The 15054-nt window shown below is 55.5% G+C and overlaps 2 protein-coding genes across 9 annotated transcripts; both read right to left on the minus strand.

Moving 5' to 3' along the window:
- Window positions 1-854: 854 nt before the first annotated feature.
- On the minus strand, window positions 855-6434 carry ALDOA (aldolase, fructose-bisphosphate A). 5 transcript variants are annotated; one of them, XM_012104361.3, is made up of 10 exons: window positions 6387-6434; window positions 4945-5006; window positions 3814-3940; window positions 3515-3726; window positions 2612-2666; window positions 2321-2481; window positions 1903-1986; window positions 1611-1785; window positions 1247-1446; window positions 855-1157 (listed from the first exon to the last, which is right to left on the minus strand). In XM_012104361.3, the coding sequence occupies exons 3-10, from the start codon at window positions 3923-3925 to the stop codon at window positions 1062-1064; spliced, it is 1095 nt and encodes a 364-aa protein (XP_011959751.1). In that variant the 5' UTR covers window positions 3926-3940; window positions 4945-5006; window positions 6387-6434; the 3' UTR covers window positions 855-1061. The 5 variants fall into 5 exon arrangements, with proteins under 5 accessions (XP_011959751.1, XP_042095998.1, XP_027817850.1 ...); XM_042240064.1 differs by lacking the exons at window positions 4945-5006; window positions 6387-6434 and adding exons at window positions 4138-4293; window positions 5295-5400; XM_027962049.2 differs by lacking the exon at window positions 6387-6434 and adding an exon at window positions 5295-5400.
- A 123-nt stretch (window positions 6435-6557) lies between these two features.
- LOC105604728 (keratin-associated protein 10-2) lies at window positions 6558-14081 on the minus strand. 4 transcript variants are annotated; one of them, XM_042240073.2, is made up of 6 exons: window positions 13966-14081; window positions 13700-13735; window positions 12602-12745; window positions 12195-12350; window positions 7006-7415; window positions 6558-6753 (listed from the first exon to the last, which is right to left on the minus strand). In XM_042240073.2, the coding sequence occupies exons 2-5, from the start codon at window positions 13703-13705 to the stop codon at window positions 7302-7304; spliced, it is 420 nt and encodes a 139-aa protein (XP_042096007.1). In that variant the 5' UTR covers window positions 13706-13735; window positions 13966-14081; the 3' UTR covers window positions 6558-6753; window positions 7006-7301. The 4 variants fall into 4 exon arrangements, with proteins under 4 accessions (XP_042096007.1, XP_027817860.1, XP_042096009.1 ...); XM_027962059.3 differs by having other exon boundaries at window positions 13953-14081; XM_042240075.2 differs by lacking the exon at window positions 12602-12745 and having other exon boundaries at window positions 13953-14081.
- Window positions 14082-15054: the final 973 nt, after the last annotated feature.

Consider the following 15054-nt stretch of genomic DNA (forward strand, 5'->3'; position numbering starts at 1 on the left):
AACCGTATTAAGGATATGCATTCATAATCTTGTTTCAATCAATACATTTCCCAGCAAGATGTCTTAAGGACGAATTGGTAATAGCATACTCCTATAGAATACTTTGGAGAAGGCAATGGCACCCCACTCCAGTACTCTTGTCTGGAAAATCCCATGGACCAAGGAGCCTGGTAGGCTGCAGTCCATGGGGTCGCTAAGAGTCGGATACAACTTAGCGACTTCCCTTCCACTTTTCACTTTCATGCATCGGAGAAGGAAATGGCAACCCACTCCAGTGTTCTTGCCTGGAGAATCCCAGGGACGGGGGAGCCTGGTGGGCTGCCATCTATGGGGTCGCACAGAGTCGGACACGACTGAAGCGACTTAGCAGCAACAGTAATCGCATTCATCTCTTCAAGAAACACTCATCTTTGGGTCCTTGACTGAAGTGACTTAGCATAGCATAGCATAGAATACTTATGTTGCCCAGTTTACAGATTCAGGACAGCTTACTTTTTGTCAGTGGCTATTTTTTGTATGTATGTCACAGGGGCCTTCTATACCTGTGAGTTCTGGGCCTAAAACTGAGGCTGAGGCTGCAGCCTCCTAAGGAGGCTGCACACACACTTCCTAACTGTAAAGGCCTTATCAGATGCTGCTGGTAGAAGGAGCAGAGCACTGGCTGGTTGGAAGAAAATCCACAAGCTTTTCTCATGAAGCCCCGGGTAAGCATCAAACAGAGTACTAAAGGAGTCCATCTCCTTCACCTACTTTTCTGCTTCAGAAAGAAATAAAGCAAGGGCTCTTTCTTCTCTGGGCTCTGCCACCTCCCCCAGGCCTCCCCTGCCCTAGAGATCACAGACATGCACACCAGATTCCCCCTTAAATAGCTGTTTATTGGCAGTAGGCTGGAAACAGTGGAGTTAGCGTACACAGACAACACCAGGCACCAATGTCACAAGGAGGCAAGAGTGACGGGAAAGAGCAGCCTGGAGCCCCAGATGAAGCCCCTCTCTTCAAGAGTGAGTGTGGGAGGGGACGGGGCCTGGAGTGTTGAGGGGGCAGCCTTAGAACACGTTGGCTTAGTAGGCGTGGTTAGAGATGAAGAGGGATTCGCTGGCTGCAGCCCCTGCCTTACCACTTGGGGTGTACTTTCCTTGGCAGGCAAGGCTGTTGGCCTAAGAAGGGAGAGGAGCCAGAGTGAGAAGGTCCCTTCTTAGAATCCGGTCCACCCCAGCACCCTGCCCGCCTCCTGCTCCATCCTTACCAAGGCTCGCTTGACGTATTCTTCCTGGGCAGCCTTCAGGTTCTCCTTCTTTCCACCCCAGGCCTTCAGGGCAGAGGCCTGCAGGGCTCGGCCATAAGAGAAGGTCAGGGCCCACGGCTTCAGCAGGGGGCACTTGTTGATGGCGTTGAGGTTGATGGATGCCTCCTCCTCACTCTGGCCTCCGGATAGGAAGGTGATACCTGTAGAATGAGGGGGTGACATGGGGGGAGGGGTTGTAGTCAAGCAACCCAGGGGACTGGAAGAAGGCCCTAGAAGCTGACCTGGAAATCAAGACCATATGGGCACAAGGATCACGGGTAAGTCCATCTACCTCCCAGAGGTCAAGATGAGGAATGGGTCTCACCAGGGACAGCGGGGGGCACTGTGCGGCGCAGTGCCGTGACAGTTGCCATGGCAATCTCCTCGTGAGAATATTTCTGGGTGCAGGCGTGGCCTGGGGTTACCATATTGGGCTTCAGCAAGGTGCCTTCCAGGTAGATGTGGTGGTCACTCAGAGCCTTGTAGACAGCAGCCAGCACCTACAGCAGGGTGGGACCGAAGTGGGGTGAGGTGGAGTTGGGGGGACGAGGGTCACCCCAGGGGCCCCGGCCCACCTCCCTAGCCCACCTCACTGCCCAGGCTGGCAGGCCACCTACCTTCTCGGTTACATACTGACAGCGTTTCAAGTCATGGTCCCCATCAGGGAGGATCTCGGGCTCCACAATGGGTACAATCCCATTCTGTGGGGTGAGGAACAGGGTAGCAGTGAGGCCTCCTAACCCAGAGCCCCACCTCCAGCCCTCCACAGCTATTCACCAAGATCTTATCTCCAGGACTCCTGGCTACACAGCCCTCCCCAATTCAAAACAGATTGGAGGAGATTAGCTGTCTCCTCAGATCCACCCACATAATCCCTATTCTGCCCTTCTGCCTGCAGAGCCCTTCATGGACCCAAGCCTGGAGCTTGGTGAGGATTCGGAGCCTTGGGATAAGCTGGCAGATGGGTGGCAGGCCAGCTGACACACTGGAATGGAATCAGGTGGGTCGTGGCCTGCTGGGGACCTACAGGCCCACCTGCTGGCAGATGCTGGCATAACGGGCCAGGACATTGGCGTTTTCCATGATGGCGAGGGAAGAAGGGGTGTGTTCCCCGATCTTCAGCACGCAACGCCACTTGGCAAAGTCAGCTCCGTCCTTCTTATACTGGGCACAGCGCTCCGAAAGCCCATCCAGCCCTGAAGAGGGGACAGAGGGGTCAGAGCTGGCCAGCGGAGGGGGCAGGTGGCTCCCACCTGGCCTGGGCACCCAGTGGGGTACCGACCAGGGTGGGCTGGTTGGTAGGGCCAGGAACTAAGCGGTTCTCACCTTGGGTGGTTGTCTCGCCATTTGTTCCTGCCAGGGGTACCACACCTTTGTCTACCTGTTGGGGTGGAGGGCAACAAGATAGGATGGGAAGTGGTCTCTGGTGCCCTTTTTTCAATCTTTGATCAGGGAACTAGATCTCACACACCGCAACTAAAGAACCCGTGTTCTGCAACGAGGATCAAAGATTCTGGGTGTTGCAACGAAGACCAAGCACAGCAGATAAATAGTATTTAAAAAACAACAACAAAAACTCTTGCTCTACAGCCTTTTTCTCCTCTGTAGCCCCACCCTGTCCCAGCTTTACTTCATCTCTCAAGTATCCTTCTGGTTTGCCAGTGTTTCACTTAGCCATGGTATCTGGTCCCAAGAGGCACACACAGAGAGCTTGAATTCTACCATTTACTAAGTGTGAGCAAAACACTTCATGGCCTTGAGCTTCTGGTTTTTCAATGATATAAACATAACCTGTGGCTTTTAAAATCACAAGGATTAAAATGCCAAGCAAGTCCCATAAGTTACTGGCTTCTTACACACAATTTGGAGGTGATCGGGGCAGACTCCACCCAAGTCTCCCCACCCAGTTCATCCCCACCCCAACCCCTGCCTGTTATCCTGGATTTCCTTGCCCCTCATCCATCTCACTGGGCTTCCCAGGTGGTGCTAGTGGTAAGAACCCGCCTGCCAATGCAGGAGACATAAGAGACAGCAGGTTCGATCCCTGGGTGGGAAAGATTACCTGGAGGACATGATAACCCACTCCAATATTCTCGCCTGGAGAATCCCATGGACAAAGGAAGCTGTGGGCTATGGTCCATAGGACTGCAAAGAGTCGGATATGACTGAAGCGACTTAGCACACGCGCATTCATCTCACATCTCCCACCCCAAGGCCTAGCCCCCTCACCTTGATGCCCACGACGCCGCCCTTGGCTTTGATAACTTGGGGGAAGGGACGCCCATCATCAGCCTTCTGGTAGAGCGTCTCGTGGAAGAGGATGACGCCCCCGATGCAGGGATTCACGCGGTCGTCGGCGGTCAGCAGCAGTTGGCGGTAGAAGCGCCGGTTCTCCTCAGTGTTCTCAGTGCCAATGGACTGCAGTCGCTTGGCAATGCTCCCTGGAGGAAAGCATCACATGGGAATTAAAGGGGTCAGCCGCTCAACCCCACCCCCTGGGCCCTCCTCCCCCTGTGCCCTGCCCGCACCGGTGGACTCATCTGCAGCCAGGATGCCCTTGCCCGGAGCCACAATCCGGTGAGCGATGTCACAGAGCTCCTTCTTCTGCTCCGGGGTGAGTGCTGGGTATTGGTGGGGCATGGTGCCTGTCAGTTCCTGGGCGAGGAGACACATGGGGGAGGGCTAGTTAGTGGAGTCTTCCCCTGGTCTCCCAACCAGCAGGGCCCCTTGCCTGGAGGTCAGGGGAAAGGTTTCCTACCTCCCCTGCCCCACTCCCGGCAGGTCTCGGGGCACTTCCTGCCCCAGGCTCTCCCTTACACCCAACTTCCCTATAGTAGGCCTGCCTCCTGTACCTTTCCTAACTCTGTTTGTTTCTGGGTGTTACCCAGCTGAGGGTGGGGCTGTATATTGGCATCTGGCCTAAAGGAATAGGCCAGAGCCATGGACAGGCAGGTCATGTGGAAGCCGGACCCTTCTGGCTTGCGCTGTGCCATGGGGGTCACCTTGCCCTGAAGCAAAACCAAACCGGAGTATTTTGGAATTAGAAGTTGTGCGGAAGGCAGCAGGCCCAACCTTCTCATCTGAAAGAAGCCAGAGAAGGGAAAAAAGCTGTGTATCAAGCCACACAGCAACCCAAGGGCCTGATCTGAGATTAGAACTCAGATCTCTGGCTGTGATACGAGTGTTCCTTCCAGTCCACCTGAGATCCCAGGGCTGGCCCAGGTTCCATTGCCTCAAGGACACCCCAAGGTCAGGCTGCTCCCCCAAGGCGGGGGGGAGGGTGTTAGGAAAAAGGTGGCGGTGTGGGGTGGTCCTCGGAAGCCCAGAAAAGGGCGGCGAAGGAAACCTAGCCCGGGGGGGCGGGGGGCGCGTAGGAAAGGAGTGAGGGTTGGCCTCACTGCTCATGCAGGGTAAGACAACGTGGAGGAGAGGCAAGCGCCCCACCCCTTCCCCTGAAAATGCTCCTGTCTGCTCCGCGGCTGCAGCTGTTCCAGGCTCAGAATCAAGGTCACCCGATAAGGAAAGATAGGGAAAGTGTTAATGGGGCTTCATGCGCTGCCAAGAGGTTTCCCCTCCTGGCCAGGAGCACCGGTCTCCCAGGATAGGGACCAACCACCCGCTTTTGGGAACCCTGAGGCAGTAAATGAGCTGGCTCCCACCTCTCGATGCCTCCTAGGATCCCTGCAGAGGCAAAGGGGCCGTCATTTTTGCACCCGGAGTCCTAACAAGAAAAGGGGAGCGGGGAACGGCCCTTCATCTCGCCTGGCTTCCTTCCTCCCCGCTGTGACTCAGCGCGCGGAGCGGTTGCTGCGTTGCGCAGCAAACCCAGGGAGCTCAGGCTGGAAGAGTCGGGGAGGCCGGGCTAGGAGCAAACGTGTGGGTGGTGGCGGAGGAGGAAGATGCTGGGGCCGGGTTGGGGGGCTCCGTGCGGACCCCCGACCGCGTCTGCCCCCGGGATCCTTCGCCACGACCCCCTCCCTGACCTTCGCACGTGGCGGGGAGCGCTCACCTGGCACAGGAGAGGGGCAGGCTGGCGGGGCGCAGCGGTGGAGGGCTGGCGGAGTGGACTGAGGGAGGGAACGCGGCACTCGTCACCAGGACTCCGGTTCGGCGGCGCGTTCCAAGAGGAACGCAGCCTATTCTACTCCTGAGGCGGGGCGCGGGGGCGGGCGGGCAGGAGGTGGTGCCGGGCCTTATAAAGGCACCGCTCCGCCCCGCGCCGGGTTTTTCCCTTTGCAGGGGGCCGGAGGCGCCCCGGCGTCCAATGGCAGGCGAGGAAATGTGCGAAAGGCCGCCCCCGAAGGGCGAAGCCGGGAGGCGGCGCTTGGGCGGGGACTGTCCGGCGAGAACCGGAGCCCTTCCCCCTCGTTACCCCTCGGACGTGACTCGGGCCACATCCCGCGGGTCGCCGGGGCCCTCCCCAACTCCTCTCCTCCCCCGACCCCCCTCCCCTCCGCCTGGCGTGCTTCGGGGCGCCGTGACTCAGCCGAATTTGGGGCCCCAGAGGAGATGGGAATGGGGTGGGTTCGGAGGAAAAGCGGGTGGCAGAGCCCGAAAACAGCGAGGCTCAGCTTCCCTCCCGCAGGCCCATCGGGCGGTCTGGGGCAGCCCCAGCTTCCGGAGGCACTGAGGCAGCGAGTGTCACATTGTAACCGAATCTAGGGGCCCGGGGACTGCCCGCCCGGGCGCAGGAGAGGGCAGCGCGGGCAGGCTCCCGGAGCGCGAGCCGGCAGCGGTTCCGGGTATCCCGCCCGGCGGGTATCCCCGCCGCGTCCGCGCTCCATCCCGGCAGGTCCGGCTCCCGGGACCGGGAGAGCCAACGTGGCCCGCGAGTGCGCACGCGCCCGCCGCGGGAAGCCGGACCCGGCGGGAACCCGCTCGGGCCGCCACTCGGCCCGAGCAAGTCTGGGGATATGGGGCCAGAGTGCTTGCAAAACTTCTCCCTGGCGCCGACTTCCCTCTCCAAAATCAAATCCGCCCCCTGGCTGTCTGGCTCCCACATTCTTTCCGAGCCTCCCCATCCTACCGGCCGGGTCTCCCCCTCCTAAATCTCGGAGCCTTCAGCCCAACCCCAACCCCGCTCCGTCCGACTGGCGCCCACCTGTGAGGAGGAAGCCAAAGGCGCTGGCGAGCCTGGTCAGCAGCGAGTGAGCCAGGCCCCGCCCGGACTGGGTTATAAGGCAGCTCCCGCCCTCCCCCCAACCGACCTTCTCCGGTGACCCCTGCCCTTTGCTCACCACAGATCCCCTGGCAGGGACCTATATTTAGGGAAACCTGAAGCCCCTGACATTCACGCCAGCGTGGGGCCTAAAGTGAAGGATGGGGAAGAAGCTTGTGGGCCTGCCTATTTTGGGGGTAGCGGGGAGGGCCCCCTGCCCACTCACCGGTACTTCAGAGATTTCTTCCTTGGACATCCAGACTGAGGCCCTCAACAGGCTGTCAAGAGAAGTAAATCTCTGGACAGCAATCTGTGAGGAAGGAAGGACGGGTAAGGGGATGCAGACCTGTGGCCTTCCCTGCCTCCTCCTCAGACCCCCCATCCCCTGACTCTGGGCCTCACAGGGCTGTCCTGATTCTTCAGAGGCAGAGCACACAGGCAGGCACTACAGTCACACCTCAAAATAACCAAGAGTCCATGGACAGGGTGTGCCTGGGGTAACCCTACAGATAGTCAAGTTTGTCCCATGCTCTGGACGGTGAGCAGTGTCCCCCAACCTCACCTTCAAATATGATCAGTTACTTGGGGAGGGGGAGTCAAGGGCAGGGGGACCTGCTGGAGCACCAGCCCCTCTCTCTTCTGGCCCTGCCAAGGGGCTGCCGTCCTGTTGGCCAAGGGCTCTGTGAGTCCCGCTCTTCAGGGAGCCAGGCTCTCCACTGCTGGTTCCCAGGTCGGTGAGCTGGGCAGGCCATTTGTGGTTCCAATGGCCTGGAGAAAGGTGTCCTGAGTCCCCTCAGGGAACAGGGCCTGTGGCCCCTGGGGGCTGGCCGCTCCCCAAAGAGCAGGGACCCTGGATCGTCATCGGAGCTTGATCTCAAAGCAGAGGCAGTTGAGGCTCTGGCAGTCAGGAAGTTGGCACGCACAGGCACAGTCGCAGAGCGGGCAGCAGCGAGGGCAGCGAGGGGCCCAGTCCTGCGGGAGAGGAGTTGGGGTGAGGGAGGTGGGCGAGGGAAGGGCACCAAAGCCTGGAGCTGTTTCCTTTTCAAGGGAGAAGGGAACAGAGAGGCCTGGAAAGTCCCACTTGCCCAGTGGATCAGAGGGTACCATCCACCACTCCTGGGAAGAAATCAGCTCCTTGTGATGTTGAGAAATCAGCCAGGAGGCAATGTTCCTAACAACTGGAAGGAGCTGGAAGAAGTCATTTGGGGGGGAGGTCATTTCTTTTAGGCTTCCCGGTTGGCACTAGTGGTAAAGAATCCGCCTCCCAGTGCAGGAGACTCCAGAGACTTGAGTTCGATCCCTGGGTTGAGAAGAGCCCCTAGAGGGGGGCATGGCAACCCACTCCAGTATTCTTGCCTGGAGAATCCCATGGACAGAGGAGCCTGGCAGGCTATAGTCCATGGGGAAGCAGAGAGTCAGACCCGACTAAAGCAACTTAGCATGCATGCACATCCCTTCTTTCTTCCCATTTTATAGATGAGGAGACTGAGGGCCAGAGATCAGTTAGCCCTGGCCCCACACTTACGCCCCAGTGTTCAGCTCAGAGATGGTTCCACTATACGCTTACGACCCCATACAATTGCAAGTCATTAAGACAGGGAAAGCACACACACTCTATGATGAAAACCACCTGCTGGTTTTGTGGATTTCTTTCTTGGCCTGAGACCAAGCTGGCTGTCATTCACCTTCCATTTCTGAGCACCTACTCTGTGCCAGGCACAGACTGTGTCCATGAATGATTTTAAAAAGTCTTTTTAGTTTTCCTTAAAAATGGTAATTTTCCTATTTAATTTTTTTTTTTTTTTTTACTATTTAAAAGGAGTCACATTTCTTTATCAGAACCTTGAGTAGAGGGCCTCCTTACAAAAGAGGAAATGAAGGTTCAGAGAGGGAGTGATCATGCAAAGGAATACAACTAGGGAAGGGGGCTGGGATGAGGCCAGGCCTGCCTGCTTCCAGCCCTGCGATCCTGCTTTGATCCCACTGCTTCCCAGGGCCGTGAATACTAACTTCTTTCAAGATTGCTAAGGCAGGGACAGTTCACCTCCTATCTCCACTGAGCTACCAGGGGACTCAGGCTCAGCAGGTGCCTGAGATACAAATGAACGTTGAATGGGTGATTCAATCAAAGCAAATAAATTTTCTCTCTAGGCAGAGAAGAAGAGGGGAGGCAGAAAGTCTGCCTCTCATGGGATAGGAACAGCATGTCCTTAGAGACAGGAAGGGAGAACCGGTCTGCTCCAATCCACTCTGCTCCTGCCGTGGGACACAGATGATCTGCCACTGCTCCAGGCATGGACTGGAGTCCAGCCAAATGGCTGGAGTGGGTCACACCCAGGATGGGTGACAGAAGATTGGCTCCTTGAGGCCTGAGGCAGAGCTAGTGACAGTCACAGTTGCACAGCTCAATCAGACTCCAGGCCAAGCCAGGAATAGGGGAATGACCTTTAGAAGAGCTGAGGTTTTGGGGTGCGGTGTCGGATGACTGGTGAGATCAGATATCACTAGGGGCTCCGGTGAGGGGAGGGTGCATTGGTCCCTGCCAAAAGAATTCTCTAGGAGGAAGCAAAAGTATATCATGGCGGAGGGGAGAGAGCAAAGCGGCTTCCTTGTGTGTGATGGGGGTGTGGTTTGGGGGCATCTCTGGGGAGTTCTGCTCTAGGCTGAAGTCAGCTCTATGGGTTTTTGGAGGACTGCACCATCATTCTGTGTGCAGAACTGGGGGCTGAGAGAGGCCACACTGCCCTCACCTCAGAAAAGAGGGTATTAAAAGCATTTCTTGGCTCTGCTCCCCTGGCAGGGTTTGGCTCTAGTCATTAAGAACTAGCTAATGGATATTTTGACTCTCGCTGGCAGCCCTGTGGCTTCTGTAAGGAACCTGCTTTTCAAGGCCTTTTTAAACAAGGGCTCTGCATGACCGTTAACCCTCGTATTTATCTCGTCTTTCACTCTGATTTCTTTCACTCTGAGGTTGTAAGGGCCAGTCATCATTACTGTTTGGAGCTCGGGGTTTGAATCTAATTCAGCCCCACGCTTGGCCGATTGGTGATTTGAGCCTCATTTTTCTCATCTCTTGGAGAAGGGAATGGCAACCCACTCCAGTATTCTTGTCTGGAGAATTCCATGGACAGAAGAACCTGGCAGGCTACAGTCCATGGGGTCACAAAGAGTCAGACACTCTGAGCAATTCTCACACACACACACACTTTTCTCATCTCTGAAATGGATTTAGGAAGTAGAACACCTCCTTCACAGGGTCACTTGGGGAATTAGTGGAAGGCCTGAAGCATGGTGCCTGGCACACAGTGAGTTCTCACCAAGGGGAGCTCTTCGGGTCACAGCTCTCACCCTTGAGCAGTATGATGAGTACATATGTTGCACTCTAACCCTGCACTTTAACCCTGGTGTATTTGTCTGCCATCTAAGAACTTGCTAAAGATTCGCAAATTCCAACTCATTCCAAATCTACTGGGCATGGGGCCCAGATGCCTGGCTTTCTGTTTAAGCCTCACCCCTGCTTCTGATCACACCCGGCGCTTAAGAACCAGAGCTGTCCCAGATTGCATCATTTCTCACACTCGAATGTTAACTGCCTACATATTTCTCCCTGTCCTTTGCAGGAACGTAAGCCCCATGACGTTTGGGGCACATCTACCTTGTTTCCACCACACCCCCAGGGCCCAGCACAGTTCCTCAACAGTAACTTCGAAGTCTTTGGTAGTGTGAAGTGTCAGTCTCTCAGTTATGTCCGACTCTTTGTGACCCGGTGGACTGTAGCCTGCCAGGCTCCTCTGCCTATGGAATTCTCCAGGCAAGAATACTGAAGTGGGTAGCCATTCCCTTTCTCCAGGGGATCTTCCCAACCCAGAGATTGAACCTGGGTCTCCTTCATTGCAGGTGGATTCTTTATTGTCTGAGCCACTAGGGAAGCCTCAACTCTGGTAAGTGGATAAATAAATGAATGAATGAATTAGGCCCTCATGACACACCTGTGAAAGATGTAGCACAGGTGAGTTTCTCCCAGAGAGAGAAAGAGAAACCTGGGTTTGTGTCTTGGCCCAGGCTTGAGGCCTGTGTGTGCCCCAATATCTACAGCTGTGGAAGAGGCAAGGGCTTTGGAATATTTGCAGTTGCTTTTGTTCCTATAAGGAAACTGAAGAATACAGAGGCCTTACTGTGCTTTGTGGAAAGACAGCCCAAGGATGGAATGACCCCACCCCACCATTCACCATTCTAGAGCCTGTCCTGGCTCTGGCAGAAGCTGGGTAGGATCAGGCCCTGCAGGTCTCCTGGCTTGGATGCCCTGCAGCCCTGGAGAGGGCAATGGGAGGAGTCAGTCCCTCCTGACAGCACACCTCATTCTCAGGGAGGAGGAGAAGCCCCTGACCACTCCCTTCCTACAGACAGAAGGTGAAGGGAGTGGGGTCCCCAGGGCAGAGAACAAGAAATCATTTTGAATTTCCTATAAAATAGGAGGTTGGAGGACCTAGGGTCTTCTCCTTTTTCCCCTTAATCCCTGGAGCCCAAGCCCTGGGCCTCATCTCTGCGCTGCTCCTGAGAAATCAGCAGATTATATCTGAAAGAGGAGAACTCCTTGCCCTGCAATTGATTTTGAAACTCAAAACTTCTTGCAGGGATTTGCAACTGCAGTCTGCCCAAGTTCTGCTTGGTCTTTTCCCCTCACTCTTACCTCCCTAGGGAAGGTCCCCATTTCAAGGGCAGGAGCTTTGCTGTCTAAATCTCTGAGCCCAAAATAAGCATGGCCTAGGAAGGTGGTCAATGACACTTAACATCTTTAAAGCCACAAATGCAAAAACAGCCTGTCCACTGTGACCCAGGCTTCTCCCTGAAGGTTCTGTTTCTACACACGATGGAGCAATTTGCTCTGCAAGACTGTACTGTGGAACACTGGAGAAGCAACTAAATGTCCTGCGCCAAGTTATGCCCCCTGCAAAAGGAGGATAAAAGCGTGGACGGGTAGCCAAGGTGTGATGTCAGGTTAAAAAGGGAAAGTGGCAGCTGGGAGGAAATAGTAGGTGTGGCATACATTTTGTAAAAAATATTTATTTGGTTGCACCAGGTCTTAGCTGTGGCATGTGAGATCTAGTTCTCTGACCAGGGATCGAACCCGGGCCCCCTGCATTGGGAGTGCAGTCTTAGCCACTGGACCACCAAGGAAGTCCCTGTGGCATACATTTTTACCAACAGTGAAATGCAACAGTGATAACACTGTATGTGTATTACTATATCAGGGACATACACCAAACATAGTAACCTTGGTTACAGGGCTGGCTTATAAAGTAACTTGTACTTTCTGTGTATTCCTACATGTATACTTTGTAGTCAAAAAACATATGTACATAGGGTTTTAAAAATACCCAGCTCTGGAGGTTGTTAATGAAGTCGCACAGTGTCTAGAACATTGTACTCACTCCAAGAACAGAAGGAGCTCTGTCTGCTTTAACTACCATTTTCAGAGGTCGAAGTATGCCCTGCATGGTATAGGTCACCTTTCTCCAGCTACTGCCCTCCTCTTCTTTCTCCAAGAAGCTTTCATTACCAGAAAATATCTGATATGTTGTTGATGTTGTTTTCGCCTGTCTCCACCTGACCCAGAACCTGGAACTAGGCCTGGCCTAGAATAGTTGCTCCGTAATAAATTTTGTTGAACCGAAAAAAAAAGTGAATGCATTGAGAATACCGGGATCAGGACTCAGGGGCCAGGGGCCAGGAGCCAGGACGAGAACTCACAGCTTCGGCGGGCTGGGGGCAGCAGGCATCCAAGTAGCGGGCTGGGCTGGGCAGGGGGAAGTCACAGGCTTCGGCGCAGGTCTGGCAACAGTCTTGGGGCCTGGAGGCGCCTTGCTTCCTACAGGGGGAGCTGCAGTCTGTGCAGCAGCCCTGGGCCTAGGAGAGGGCAGCGCTCAGGATCCGGGCCAGGTGGCAGGTTGGGAGGGACAGCTGAGTCTCGGTTTTGGAGAGAAGGGCCGGAGAAGTTTCAGCTGGGGACAGGAGAAGAGGGTCTCCTGGCCCAGGTGAGGGGCCGATATGGAGTATAAATGGCAAAGGTGTCTCAGGGTAAGGGCCTGCAAATAGGGGGACAAGCTGACCTCTTCCCCTGTCAGGGCCCAAACTCCAGCCCCCACCAGGCCCCTCACCAGCAGGCAGTGCCTGGTCAGCAGCACAAGACCCAACAGCAACAGATAGATGCCCACGGAGAGCACGACGATGGCCGGGATGGGGAGCAGCAGGGAGGGGCCGCTGACGGGAGCCGGGGTTGGATTCCACAGGCTAGAGGAGGCCTGGACAGCACAGGAAGAAAGGGTGACGTGGAGATGTGGAGGGGCTGCGGGGACACAGAAACACCAGGGGGGACACAGGAGGTAGCTGGGAAGCGGGAAGGAACAGCCACCATGTGGTGGGGAGAGAGTAATAGGGCTACACTGTCTGGGTCGGGAAGAGCCCCTGGAGAAGGACATAGCAACCCGCTCCAATATTCTTGCCTGGGAAATCCTATGGACAGAGGGGCCTGGCGGGCTACAATTCATGGGGTCGCAAAGAGTCAGACACGATAGCAACTAACATCTTCATCTTCGTCTTGTCCCCAATCCTGCCTTGTCTCTTGTCATCCCCATTTCAGCACTATCAGAGACCTGTTGGTCATTCTAGACTTTTCCAAGACTTATCGCTCTTCCTTTCAGAATGCCTCTCCAAACAGACCTCTTGTCTCTGTTTCCCTTGGACTACTCTACCACCCCTCAGCCCACAGTACTGGCCTCTGTCTTGCACTCTGAAGTTGTGCCCCTTTCCATATCAGCTGTCCTTGAGTATCCCTCCCTCCCTGACAGTCCATCAGTGGCTCCCACTGACTCGGTCCAAACTTCTTATCTCCGCGACAAAGGCTCTAGTCTAGCCTTGCCTGCCTCTCCCTCTGTCCCCCATTATACTCCAGCCATACTGCAGTCCTGACAATTCCCTGGCCTCTCTTTCACATCCACGTCTCTGCCCATGCTGTTCCTTCTTCCTGGGATGCTTTTCCTCCTTGATTTCCTAACTCATCTTGTCAGAGTGCGGCGTGCCCTGCCTTGGCAAGGCCACCCCTGCACTCTCTTTCTGTCTCACAGCTCTTGTCCTGAGCTGGAAGGGTCTATGTTGGGTAAAGAGCTCCAATCCTGGCGCCAAGGAAGGCAAAGTCAAGGTAAGTTAGGGGTGCCGAGGGGGCCGCGCCAGAGAGGGGTACGGGGCCTAAGACTCACGTCCATGGGGCAGGACACCGCCGGTCAGTCCAGCAGCTGCAGAGGAGAGAAAGTCTTGGGCCTCAGTGACTGAGAGGGGCCATTGGGCTCGGGTGCCCTTTCTCCTCCTCCCATTTCCCGTTTGGGGAAACTGAGGCCCAACGATGGTCTCTGGCCCAAACAGTGAGGATCGGGGGGTACGGGGCAGCGCCTTCTTCGAAGGCCCCAGCCCGACCCTCCGTTTTTCCCTAAACTCCGGGCTCCCTCCACCGACCTAACCCCATCACCTGCGCCCTTGGGGCCACAGGCAGTTCACGGATTCCGCGTTTTTCCCGCTCCAATCCGCCGCGGCAGCTGCACCGCCCAGAGGCCTCCCGCCGCTTCTCGCTGTTGCCATGGAGATGAGAGCACCGCTCCTACGGCGGCCGCCCAGACCCAACATTCCTTCTCCGCGCCTCGCTTCCCTCTTCCTGTCTGTGGGCACCAGTTCTTTTTAGTAGCGATCCGCTGGGCTTTCCCGCACTTACTGAGTAGAAGGGGCGAGTTCCCGCCGCTACCCGCCTGGCTCAGATCCACATCCTGTGCTGGGTCCTGCGGCGCCACAAAGGCCAGACTAAACCCCCGGGCTATGCCGCCAACTGGCTGTGTGACTTCGGCCAAGTCACCGCGCCTCGCTGAGTCCATTTTCTTCTCTGTATAACGAGGAAACGCCTGCCTCCCAGGGGTATTGTTAAAATCATAGCTACTTCTTAATGGCATAGAATTATCCTCAATATTTTTTCAACCCGACCCCCGATCTTTATTGACAGTGCCCAAATTTAAGATTCATCATCTGATCTCTTCACCCTTCATATCACCATCAGGGTGATTTCCTCCCATCCAGGTCAGATCTTGTGCCTTTTGAATTTTTAACCCCCCAAAGGGTTTCCCACTGACTCCAGGGTAAAGCCCAAACGCTTTAGCCCACTGTCCACACCATCCACTCTAGGTACCGCCTATCTTCGGTTTATTTACTTATTTATTTGGTTCCACGAGGTCTTAGTTGGACAGCTGCATGTGAGATCTAGTTCCCTGACCAGGGATGGAACCTGGGCCCCCTGTATTGGGAGTACGGGAGTCTTAGCCACCAGACCGCCAGAGAAGGCCCCTGTTGTTATTGTCTAGTCCCTAAGTTGTAGCCAACTCTTTTGCCACCCCATGGACTGTAGCTCACCAGGCTCCTCTCCATGGGATTTTCTAGACAAGAATACTGGAGTGCATCGCCATTTCCTTCTCTAGGGGATCTTCCTGACTCAGGGATCTAACCAGCCTCTCCTGCTTGGCAGGTGGATTCTTTACCACTGAGCCACCTTGGTTTATTCATTCATGATGTATCC

Source organism: Ovis aries, chromosome 24 (genome assembly GCF_016772045.2).
Source record: "Ovis aries strain OAR_USU_Benz2616 breed Rambouillet chromosome 24, ARS-UI_Ramb_v3.0, whole genome shotgun sequence".
NCBI lineage: Eukaryota > Metazoa > Chordata > Mammalia > Artiodactyla > Bovidae > Ovis > Ovis aries.